At 60.1% G+C, this 11,876-nt stretch overlaps 1 protein-coding gene across 2 annotated transcripts; it reads left to right on the forward strand.

Annotated features, from left to right (window-relative positions):
- Positions 1-2,401: 2,401 nt before the first annotated feature.
- Positions 2,402-11,007, forward strand: SCN1B (sodium voltage-gated channel beta subunit 1). 2 transcript variants are annotated; one of them, XM_087422243.1, is made up of 6 exons: positions 2,402-2,626; positions 4,282-4,448; positions 5,206-5,446; positions 9,621-9,762; positions 10,198-10,274; positions 10,358-11,007. In XM_087422243.1, exons 1-5 carry the CDS (start codon positions 2,587-2,589, stop codon positions 10,262-10,264), a joined length of 657 nt encoding a protein of 218 aa, XP_087278369.1. In that variant the 5' UTR covers positions 2,402-2,586; the 3' UTR covers positions 10,265-10,274; positions 10,358-11,007. The 2 variants fall into 2 exon arrangements, with proteins under 2 accessions (XP_087278369.1, XP_087278368.1); XM_087422242.1 differs by having other exon boundaries at positions 2,404-2,626; positions 10,198-10,269.
- Positions 11,008-11,876: the final 869 nt, after the last annotated feature.

Raw genomic sequence — 11,876 nt, forward strand, 5'->3', positions numbered from 1 at the left:
AATAAACGTTATTCTTGTCGCAGAAAAATGAAGGGGAAGAAAGTAACTCACGTAATGGGTGCCGAGTGCACCCCAGGCTCTGAGCCGAGGTCTGAGATTCATTTAATTCTGACAGTAGCTCCGTGAAATGGAGACAAGGAGTTACATGCCTGAGGCCACCCAGCAGGGAGGCCAGGATGACAGGCCTGGCCCCTGGCGTGTCCACATTTAATTGCAGGGTCCTGTCCCTTTCAGGACCCCAAAAGGGCCCATCCAGATTGAGGCCATTTGGACCCGTCTTACCTATGAGGAAATGGGCTTAGAGGCAAAGTCTCTGTCCAGGTAGAGAGAGTAGGAGACAGGTAGAAGCCAGATCTGTCTCCCTAACCCTGTGCTGGTCCCGGAGTGAGGGAGGGGTGAAGAGAGACCGTTGACATATCCCAGTCAGGCTGGAAGCATCTTCTTCACTGATGGCTTGGGGCAGAGGGCTGGCTGGCTGGATGCAGGATGGAGCATAACTGGCAAAGGGCAGAGCCAGCCTGTCCCGTCCTCTAGTTGTGTGGTTGTGGCAAGTTACCCACCCTGAGCTTTGGTTTCCCATTTCTGTAAAATGAGCATCATGGTAATGCCCTCCTTGTAGGAAGGATTAAATGGTTAACATCAGCAAAGTGCTTAGAACGGCACCAAGCCTGTGCCAGGTGCTCGGAGAACATCAGCGCGTAGGGCTGGCGGGAGGCGCCCCCACCCGGTGCCTAAGGCCTGTCTTCACCGTGGCTCCGCCTTCCACCCACTGCCAGAGGGAGGGTCAGAACAGCAAGAGGGCTATTTTCTGCAGAGGAATTTCACAGCCCAGGAGGTGCTGGCACAGAGGCCCAGACCACAAAGGTGTCCGGTGTCCCTGGCTTCTTGTCCCTCTGCCCCGGGCCTGCCCCACACCCTGCTTCCTCTGGCCCAGCAGGGCTCGGCCAGGGGCATTCTGGAACCTCACCCCACCCAGAACTGGTGGCCAAGACCTGAGCAGTGACCCACAGCCCAAAGTCTCCCTCCCACCCTGGTCCTGACCGTCCAGAGCCGCCACCCCCATCCTCGCCATTTGGCAGAAGAATCAACTGACAGGACAGGCCACTTGCAGTTGGGGGAGACAGGATTCCAGATCCACCTGAGGCCAGCTGTGTGACCCTAGGCCAGGGAGTGACTCAGCCTCAGTTTCCTCTTTTGTAATAAAAACTTGGGGCCAATGTTGGGAGGCAGCAGTGGATCCAGCGTTGACACTTATTTATGCATTTGACATGACAGCTTTCTCGAGCCCTCCAAGTGCCAGGCCCAGTTCATGGTGCTGGAGACACGGGGGTGCACAGGACAAAGGCCTCACCCTGGAGGAGCGTGTAGTCCAGGGCTGGGGACCCAGGCCATGATGGGGACTATGACGTCAGGTAGGGACACTGCTGTGGAAGAAAACCAGAAAGGGTAAAGGAGGTCGGGGGGGGGGGGGGTGCAGTTTCCCTGGGCTGGACAGACGCCCTGACTAAGGTGACGTCGTCGGAGCCAAGAGCCACAGGAGGAGAGGGAGCCAGCCCCTGGGCACCTGGGGAGCAGCGGGCCAGGTGGAGGAAGGGGAGGGCCAAGGCCCTGAGGCAGGAGTGAGCTCCCAGGGCTGGGACAGCAGGGGCCTGGTGGACTGGGGGGGGGGGGCAGGTAGAAGATGATGTGGGAGACAGAGGAGAAGGGGGTCAAGCAGGCCCTGCTCCTGAAACGTGGCACCCCCAAACCCAGAGCAGCCTCTCTGGTTTGGATCCAGGCTGCCCCTCCTGCTTGGGTGGGGTCTGGAGTATCATCTGCAGCCCTAGCCTGACCCCCCCTTGCCCACTTGGAGTCCCGCATAGTGACCTCCAGGCTGGATGCCAGGGATCTGAGGGGCAGTTCACTTGGAGGTCCCAGCCAAGTCCCCTCCATCCCATGAGGATGACCTCCATAATTTGACAGCGGAAGCCCTGCCCCCAAACCGCCCTCTAGGCCCTCTTGTGCCTCTGGGGGTGACCTGTCCCAGACCCGATGCTGGAGGTTCCCAGAGTCTGGAGGGGTCGGACGCCCAGACCAGCCGCCCCGTGCCCAGAAGCCGCGGTCCCTGCGCCACAGAGAGAGGCCGGTGCAGCGGGCGCCTCCTGGGCCGCTGCGGCAAAGGCTGGGCGGCCGCGCCCTCCCCCCGCGGTGATTCATCCTGCCCCCTCCCTCTCCCCCCTCCCTCCCCAGGCCGCCGCCGCTGCAGTGCGCAGGAGACGGCGCCCCAGCGCCCGAGCCCGACCGGAGCCGGGCCGGGGTCCGCGCACCTGGCGGATGCGCCCGCGGCGCTCTCCAGCGCAGCAGCCCGAGCAGCGGCCGCCCCCCGCGCGGCGGGGATGCCCGGACGCCGGGCCCCGGGGCTGGGCCCCCGGCGGTAACCGGAGCGGGGGGGCCGGGCCCCCCCCCCCCCCCCGCCGGTCCCAGAGCCGCAGCTGCTGCGCCCGCGCGCTCCCGGGGACATTCTAACCGCCGCCGGGTCCCGCCGCCTCTCGCCCGGCTATTAATACCGACGGCCCGGGAGGGGGGCGCAGCGTGCGCAGCGCAGCCATGGGGACGCTGCTGGCCTTCGTGGTCGGCGCGGCACTGGGTGAGTGCGCGGGGGGCGCGCGCGGCGCGGGGCACGGCTGGGCGCTGGCCGGGCGGCGGGATTCGCGCTCGGGAGCCGGGACGGCGGGGCGAGGGCACCCCCGGCCCATCCCCCGGCCCGGCTAAGTCTGCTCCAGAAGTTGTGCGCGCGGGGAGCGGGGCTAGGGAGGGCGGTGGAGGTGCGGGTGGGCAAGAGCGGGCGGGGGCCGGGCTGGCACAGCTTCGCGGCTGCGGGCGCCCAGCCGGGGGCGAGGAAACGCAGAGTCAGCTGCTCCCGGAGCCCCGCAGGCTGCAATGTGACACCCACAGCCGCGGGAGGGGGTGGGGGGAAGGCGGCGCCCGGAGACTGGGACAGGAGAGACTAAGAGACAGGGAGAGATGGAGACCGGAGGGAAGGGGCGAGAGACACAAGACTCAGAACTCCTGAGTGCTCTGCTGGGAGATGGGGAGGTGGCAATAAAGGCGAACCAGAGACAGAGAGAGGCATGCAGAGTGTGCCAGGGAGAGAGACTGAGGAGAGAGTTAAGAATCCAAGCGGTGGAGAGAGGGAAACTTGAGAGAGGCAGAAAGAGATGGAAACACAGGTAGACACGGGGAGACATGGAGTTTTAAAAGGGATAGGGAAAGGGGGAGAGGGAGACCAGAGAGGGTGTCTGAGCCTGGAAAGAGGACACAAAGTGGTGGGACTGTCAGAGAGACCCCTAAGAGAGAGAAAGAAGGGGAGACAGAGACAGCAGCGCTCAAGGAGGCGGAAAGAGCTGAGGAGGAGGACAAGAAGCCCCCAAGATAGGTAGAGGAAGAGACTCCAGAACACAGAAAAAGACCCCGAGCTGGAGCTGGAGAGACACAGCATTAGCAGTTAGTGCTGGGGGGCAGGAAGGAGGTGGCAGGTGAGAATGTGGAGGAGGGACTGGGATCCAGTGGGGGTGCAAAGGCCCTGAGGCAGGAAAGAGTTTTGAGAAGCTGATAGGAGATGGGATAGGGGCCTGGAGGTGAGGGAGCTGGGAGCAGAGGGGATGGAGGCAGGAGAACTTGGGGAGGGGGTGGATGACACAGGAACTTGGGAGACTGGGGAGCAGGGCTGGAGTGTGGGTCTGCCCTGGTTCCAGCGCCCACCTCCCCCTCTGAGGCCTTGCCTTCCTCCATCCCATTTCTCCGGGGCTGGCAGGTTGTACAGAGCAGTAATGGTAGAAGTGACTGCCGCCTTGAACTTCTAATGCAGCTGGAATTCTAGTCCCGCCACCTAGATGCTGCAGTACCTTGGGCAAGTGACATTCTGAAGAAGGGGTACTTGGGTAACAAAGACCCCGAGTTACTGACAACGTTGACAGCCCTATTGATTGGGGGCCTCCTGTGTACCAGGGCCCCTCTGGGCCTCCCCTAACTTACGGAATCTGCCCAGCAACCTCCAGAAGCAAAGATATCATGGCCCTCAGTGTTCACAGAGGGAAACTGAGGCTCAGAGAAGATGAGTGACTTGCCAAGGGCACACAGCACGTGGCAGGGCCAGGTTTGGTGTCCGGTTCTGTCCCTTCATAATCATTATTGAGAGGAAACAGATGATTTCCAGGGGGCCCGCGAGCCAACAGCCAGTGAGCCTGGCCTTGCCCAGGGTGACGGGTGCCCCTGCCCGGCCTGAGTCTGCTGTCTCCACAGTGTCCTCAGCCTGGGGGGGCTGCGTGGAGGTGGACTCAGAGACTGAGGCCGTGTACGGGATGACCTTCAAAATTCTGTGCATCTCCTGCAAGCGGCGCAGCGAGACCACCGCCGAGACCTTCACGGAGTGGACCTTCCGCCAGAAGGGCACGGAGGAGTTCGTCAAGGTGCGGGGCACCCGGCACGGGTGTGGAGCGTGGGCGTCTGTGCGGAGTTAGGGGCCGGGTTCCCGGAGGGGTTGTTTGTTCGCTTTCAATAATGTGCTACTACTGATGACCAGCTCCCCCCGTGACCAGCCTGTGAGCTTGGGCTGGTCGCTGAGCCTCTCTGAGCCTTAGTGTCCTCCTCTGTAAAGATGGGGTGGCGATGGTCCCCAGCTCAGGTTTGCGTGAGCACTGAGTCGATGCACCTGGCACGTGGTTGGCACAAAATAAATACCATTGGAATTATTTAGTACCAGCAGAAACGTCTCCGACAGTCATCCTGGGAGAATAGCAGGATTCGTTTGAGCCCCTGTACACTGTGTGTGTTTTGAGTTACATCTGAGGGGCGCCGTAGACTTTTAGGGCCTGCTGGAGAACGGGGGTCTACAGCAGCTGGGATCGGGCTGCCTCTGTCCCTGCCTGAGGAGTGTGCCTGGTGGCCGGGGATAAACTGTAGAGACTGGAGGCCAGGAAGGCAGAACAGGCGCCCGGGAGGTGACTGAGGAATGTGTGAGTGTGTGTCTCAGGGCGGGGGGCACAGTCGGGGTCCGGGGGAGGCGCAGGCGTGATCCCGGCTCCCCGGGCCCTCCCCGCCTGAGGTCACGGGGCCTGAGTCCCTGCGTGTGTCCGTCTGTCTCTCCGTGTGTCAGGGCGAGGGACAGGATAGAGGTCTGGGTGGGGGGACGGGCGCAGGCAGTGACCCCGGCCCCGCCGCCCCCAGATCCTGCGCTACGAGAACGAGGTGCTGCAGCTGGAGGAGGACGAGCGCTTTGAGGGCCGCGTGGTGTGGAACGGCAGCCGGGGCACCAAGGACCTGCAGGACCTGTCCATCTTCATCACTAACGTCACCTACAACCACTCGGGCGACTACGAGTGCCACGTCTACCGCCTCCTCTTCTTCGAGAACTACGAGCACAACACCAGCGTCGTCAAAAAGATCCACCTTGAGGTGGTGGACAAGGGTGAGTCAGGCCCTGCTGCCCACCGGCGGCCAGATGGAGGCACAGATGGCAGGGAGAGGACAGGTTGGCTCCACGCCTGGGCCGGCCAGCTGCCCACGGCAGCCGGGGAGCAGCAGCTCCTTCCCCAGCTCCAGCTCTGGCCTCCGTTTCTCCCCAACCACGGAGAGGTCACCGTGGGCCTCTCCGGTGAAGTTCTGGGTGCAGAACTCGGCTCTGCCGCTTGTGCTGTGTGACCTCCGGCAGGTGCCTTTCTGTCTCTGGGCCAAAGGGTTGTCCTGTAGGAAACAGGATGAAAGGTCTCAGGGTGTTGTTTGAACCGTTCTCGTGGCCTGGGAAGGTTGGGGGCATCAGGCAGTTCGCTGGCTGTCAGCTCCTGGAGCGTGGCTGGCTCAGAGCGGGGCCTCCGGACGTGGGGGCGATGGATGGTGGTGGTGCTGATGGTCGAGTAGCCCGAGCCCTCCTCCCTCTGTCCTGGTGTGAGTGTGTCACCCAGAGCAGTGCTCCTCCAACTCCGCTGTGCACACGAACTCCCAGGAAGCTTGCTGGTGTGCAGTCCTGACTCAGCAGATCTGGGTGCGCCCGGGGTTCCTTTCTAACAAGCTCTCAGGTGAGGCGATGCTTCGGGTCTGGGGCCGCACTGAGCAGCCAGGATCTAAAGTGTTTTTGAAACTTTCCACCATTTTGGCTTTAGCTGCCTCGACCCCTTCTCTGAACCATCTTCTGATCGGTGTAAATTGGAATTTTCCAGGCCCTACAGGCCATTGGCTCAGAGAGTCAGGGAGAGATCCCTGACCTCGGGCCAGCAAAGAGCCATGGCAGGTACGTCCCGCGGGGCCCGCAGCGCACACACGTCACAGGCAACACTCGGGGTCCTTCCTTTCCCCAGGACGGAGTGGGGAAATGTGGAGTCCCTCCTCGAATCCTCCCCCACCCTCTGGGGCAGGGGACATCCCCATTTTACTGTGGGGGAGACCAGGCTCAGGGAGGTTAGGTTACGTGGCCAGGGTCACAGAGCTGGGACCTGGATATGAACCCGACCGCGCCTGTGCGACGGCCGTTTCTGTTAGCATGATTCACTCTGCTCTGTTGTCAGCCAGAGCCTGTGGGTTTCTTTTTATAATTAACATTTTTACGTTTATTGTCAAAGTGATCCCACAGAATTCAGTGCAGGAGAAGTGTCTGAGCGACTTGTAGGTCACGATGCTGGGTGGGCGGCCACCCACGGACATAGAGGATGGAGCCCCGCCTGTGTGAGTGGGGGGAAGTGGAGTCGCTGTAACAAAGACGCCCCCAAATCCCATGGCTTAAGAAAATCTGAGTCAGTCCTGTCCCCCGAATCAGTGCTGCGGTGAGGGGTCAGGAGGAGGGGGGCTCCGTGAGGCCCTCGGGCACCCAGGTTCTTTCCATCTTGTGGCTCGGCCCTCGCTCAGAACGCTGCCCTCGTCTGTGTGGTGGAGGCTGAGGCCGGGCATCCCGGGACCCGATAGGGCCTCTCTTTCAGCATTGTCTACATGTTACACCACCTCCCAGAGCCTGTGTTCTGAGCAACAGTTATCGTGATATATTGTCTTCCCAGAGCCTGTGGCCTCAGAGTTATCTGCCACGCTCCAGTGTTTTATCCACCAGATTGTAGTATTGCCTTTTTAACATCACCCACGAGAGTATAGTATTTTATATCATATTCCAAACTATACTATATTAACATTACCAAACATATGACAGTATTTTTATAATAACGCATCATACTAGAGTATTTTTAACCTTATCCACCATACTATCATATTTTTATCATTACTCACCATGCTATAGTATTTTAATATTATCAATCATATTGTAGTATTTTAAAATTTTCCTTTTTACGTTATAATATGTTCATCATTGCCCATCATACTGTAGTATTTTTAACATTACCCGTCATACTACAGTACTTTTTTCATTACCCGTAATATTATTGTCTGGTTTGCGTTGCCGGCCGTACCATATTCTTTTTTATTATACCCCACCATCTTACTGTGGTTTCAATGTTACTCATCAACCTGTATTGCCTCCTGGTGATAAGCCCCAGGGAATGAACTGAGTCTTTCCAAAGGAGGGGCAGTGGGTGTTGGTGGCAAGACCCCCTCCGCCCTGGCAGAGGTTCAGAAGATGGTGGGAAGCACCTGGGGTCCCCCACCAGGACTGGGGCCGGCACATGGGGACAAGAGGGCTAATTCTGTTTGGGGTGTCCTCCGTATGAGTGGAAGATGTCTTAAGGGAAAGCGGTGTCTGGGGCTGTGAGAAATCAGCTGCAGGGGTGCAGGCTGGGGCCTCAGACCTGGGGCTGCCTGTGCGGGCAGGTGGGTGGAGCTCTTAGGAGAGCTGGCATTTTTGAAGACATCAAAGGTCTCCCCAGAGAAGGTGCCTCTGACCCTCTGTGTGATCCTCTGCCTCGGTTCCTCATCTGTAAGGTGGGAACGACAGACCCACCCCCAAGGTGTTTGTGTGGGTTGATGGAGGCTGCACTCGATATACGGCAGCTATCGCTAGGTCTTTCTTTGGCTGTGGAAGCTTTACTGCACAGCTCAGACCCTGCAGTCACTTACACTTGGGGTTGAACCCAGGCCACGAGTGGAATCTTGGCTGTTCATCCTTGGCCCAGCACCTTCTCCACTCTGGGCCTCAGGGTCCTTGTCTGGAAAACGGGCTACAGAGCAGTGCCTCTCGCTGTCCTGATCTGATCCGGAGAGCAGGAGATTCCAGGTCACCTCAAGTCATGTGGGCATTGAGTTCCAGGAGCAGGGCTGAGAATTCCAATGAGGTGACCTTTATCCAACATACACCCAGCTCAGTGTCTTCCTGAGTCCTCCCAAGCTGACTTGGGAGCCAGGACAGTCTCTATCCCTGGGGTGGTTTGGAAGAGTCAGGGAGATGCTCGGATAAAGCACGGAGTCTGGCTGAGAGCAGTCACCGCCTGAGACGCATTCGTGATATCTTTTGAGCGAAAGAACGAATGAACGAATGAATGAATGAACGAGGTGTGGAATCCCGTCCCGGCTCCTCCTGCAGGGAAGCGGGGAGAAGCATCCAGTCCTGCACCCCCACCTCCCTCTGGCCGGGAAAGCATCGGTGCCATCTGCACCAGGGCGGGGGTCGGGGTGGGGTGCTCGCTCATGGGGGAGGATGACCCGTGCCGACGGCGGAAATGAGATCCGGCCTCGGAGAGGAGGGGCCAGGATGCGGAGGGGACACCTGCGAGGGCAGGCGAGGACGCCGCGATTGCCTTCCGCTCTGGTCCCTTTGCTGAACTGCTGCCTTTGCAGTTTAAATTTAGGCCCAGTGAGAGGAAGCTGGCGATGACAAGGGCTAGCGCTGCGGGATGGCTGGAGGTTTCCAGAAATGACAGCAAATAGCCATCTTAGTGCTGATTGCGCGCGCATCCGGAGCACGTTAGGAGTGTTAACTCGTTTTCTCTTCCAGCAGCCCTGTGAGAGGGCAGGAGTATTATCGTCCCCATTTTACAGAGGGGGAATGAGGCCGAGAGGTGGAGTCATTTGCCTGAGGTCACACAGCTAGTAAGAGGCAGAGCCTGGATTTGAACCCCGGCAGTCTGGCCCCAGCGCCCCTGATGTTTACTACTATGCTGTATTGCCCCGATAATAACAGTAATAATTATGTTAATAATAGCAAACATTTATCGAGTGCTGTTTATATGTCCAGCACTAGTCTAAGGATTTTTAAAGCTGATTTAATTCTCACAACCCCCCCCCTTCCCCCCATGAAGGAGATATTGTGATTATCGACTTCTTACAGATGGGGAAACTGAGACCCAGAGAGGTTGAGTCACTTGCCCAAGGCCACACGTGGCAAGCGGCACAGGCAGGACTGGAACCTGAGCCCTCTGGTGGCAGAGCTACAGCTCTGGGGCACCTGTAGCCACCTGGATGACACAGATGTGCCCCCAAGTTACACAGGGAGGCAGGGTGAGGGTGACCCCGAGGCCCATGTGAAGCTGTGTATTAAGGGTCACAGTAACCAGGATGGCCCCGGGGAAGCAGCATGTTCTCATTTGCAGACTGGGCCCAGGGAGGTCCAGCCACTTGCCCAAGCTCGCACAGCAAGCTGGAGGCCGGCTCAGGCTGTCGTGGCTCCTGAGCCTGGCCTCGGCTGCCCCCTGACGCTGCCAGGGCCCCTGCAGCCAACAGAGACATGGCGTCCATCGTGTCGGAGATTATGATGTATGTGCTCATCGTGGTGTTGACCATATGGCTCGTGGCAGAGATGGTGTACTGCTACAAGAAGATCGCGGCTGCCACAGAGGCCGCTGCACAGGAGAACGCGTGAGTGGGGTTGGGGGTGGAGCAGGCACCCCGGGGCACCCAGGACTTCCCTAAGGGGGGCAAGGCCGTGGTCAGGTCCAGCCCCCTCCTCCCTCACACTCTCAGCCCCTACTTGTCTTGGGACCCAGAGTTCAGGCCCAGCATCCTCTCCCCCAAGGATATAGGAATCCAGGCCCCCAGCCCCTTTCTCCCCCAGGACCCGGGAGTCTGAGCCCCTGGTTCCCTCCTCCCTCAGACTTAGGACTCCAGGCCCCCGGCCTGGACTTCTTGGGGACCCCTAGAAGTCCAGCCCGCAGCCCCCTCCTCTAACTGGAGCCCTGTGCACCTGGGGCAGAGACCTCAGCCCTCCTCAGCCTTCTGGGGTGGGGGTGGGGGTGGGGTTGGGGGAGCAGACTGATGATGGGGTACCTGTACACCTGGCCTTTGCCACCACAGCTCGGAATACCTGGCCATCACCTCAGAAAGCAAAGAGAACTGTACGGGCGTCCAGGTGGCCGAATAGCCCTGGTAAGGTGGGTGGCTGGGCAGGGCCTGGAGGGCCTGGGAGGCATAAGCCCCCTCGGTCCCTGATCCCTTGTTTCTCCCTCACCTTCAGGCCCTGGGCTCCACCTCAAGGAAGAGCCGGCCCTAATGGGGAACATCCGGCACAGCCACAGCCTACCCCCAGTGGGTGTTGGCCATCCCGGGCCTCCACAAGCCTCAGAGCCCTGCCGACGGAGCCACCAGGGTGGGAGGGGCAGGGGGCTTGGCTCACACCCCAATCCAGCCTTCTTCCTCCTGCCCCATCACCCACCCGAGTCGTGCATGACGGGTAAAGCAATACTGCCGCTGCCCCCACCCCTGCTTCTGCTGCCTGTTTGTGGGGGGGCGGTGAGGTGGGGGCAGCGGCCCCGCACCCTCCTTCTTGCTGATTTGCACACACTGGCCGCTTCAGACACGCACCAGGGGGCCCAGCCCCTCCCTGCCCCCTCCCTGCCCAGAGAGGGTCACGATGGGCCAGCATGGTTTGGGGCGGGGGGTTCTGGGACCCACTCCGACCCTAGCCACATTTCCCCTCCCGCTTCCTCTGGCTGGACCTGGGGTCCCTGCTCCCTGTGATGCACTCCTGCCCTGGCCCCACCTGCCCTCTCTCACCAGCCTTGGATTGTGGCCACTTAGAAAGGGGCCCATTCAGCCTCGTCTCTCTTTACACAAATAGTTTTGTTCATGAAATAAAAATTCTTGGACTTGATTCGTAGTCTGTCTCGTGAGCCCAGACACCCTCTACCCACCCCCCAAAATCCAAGGGCCTCAGTTTTCCTGGGGACCCTCCCTGGAGTCATTAGCTCCGAGGGACTGTGAGTGGTGAGGGAGCCAGATGGGAGCCAAGAGGCGGCCCTGGAGCGGGGACGGGGATGCTGTGGAGAGAAGAGAGGCAGGGCAGAGCTTTGGGGTTTGCTGTGCTCCTAGCAGTGTGGGTCTCTGGAGAGGTGGGAGCTGGGGAGAGGCGGAGGGAAGGAGCAAGGGGGATATGAATGGAGAGAGGAAGAGAGGCAGAGAGGAAGAGAGGCGGAGATCTAGGGCTGAGCAACACCAAGGCCACACAGTGTGTCCCCGTGGGGGCCCGTGGCTCTGAGTGGAGGGGCGGCCTGGGGCGATTGTAGGGGGATGGCTTGTCTGAGGTGAGCAGCTGTGGTCTGACTGTGTGTGGGTGCATGCTGTCCACAGGCAAGTGTCTGCTGGTGACCCTTGTGTGTCCGGCTGTTTATCTGGTCCTGGGGTCTGATGTGGATCACTCTTGGCTGCTGGCAGGACAGTGTGTATCTGCCTGGACACTTCCGGCCACTTGGCCTGGGCCTCAGCCCTGAGCGTGGCCTTTTCCCGGCCCAACCCCCCATCCCCCTGTCGAGGACTTCCCAGCCCCAGAGGTCATTGCTGCAGGCAGAGAGGCTGCCAAAGCAAACCAGCCCCCGTGACTTGTAGGAAAGCAGCTGGGGGAGGGGGCTGGGGGGGTAGAGCGGGCAAGGCAAAGCAGACAGGGGCTGGGGCCATGGAAGGGGCCGAGGCTGGAGCCGGAGTTGAGTGGGGAGGGCCTGGAAGTGGGCAGGGGTAGGGGTGCAGGAAATGGCAGGGGC

The sequence above is a fragment of the Ceratotherium simum genome, chromosome 33, assembly GCF_057802395.1.
Source record: "Ceratotherium simum simum isolate JZ-2026a chromosome 33, ASM5780239v1, whole genome shotgun sequence".
NCBI lineage: Eukaryota > Metazoa > Chordata > Mammalia > Perissodactyla > Rhinocerotidae > Ceratotherium > Ceratotherium simum.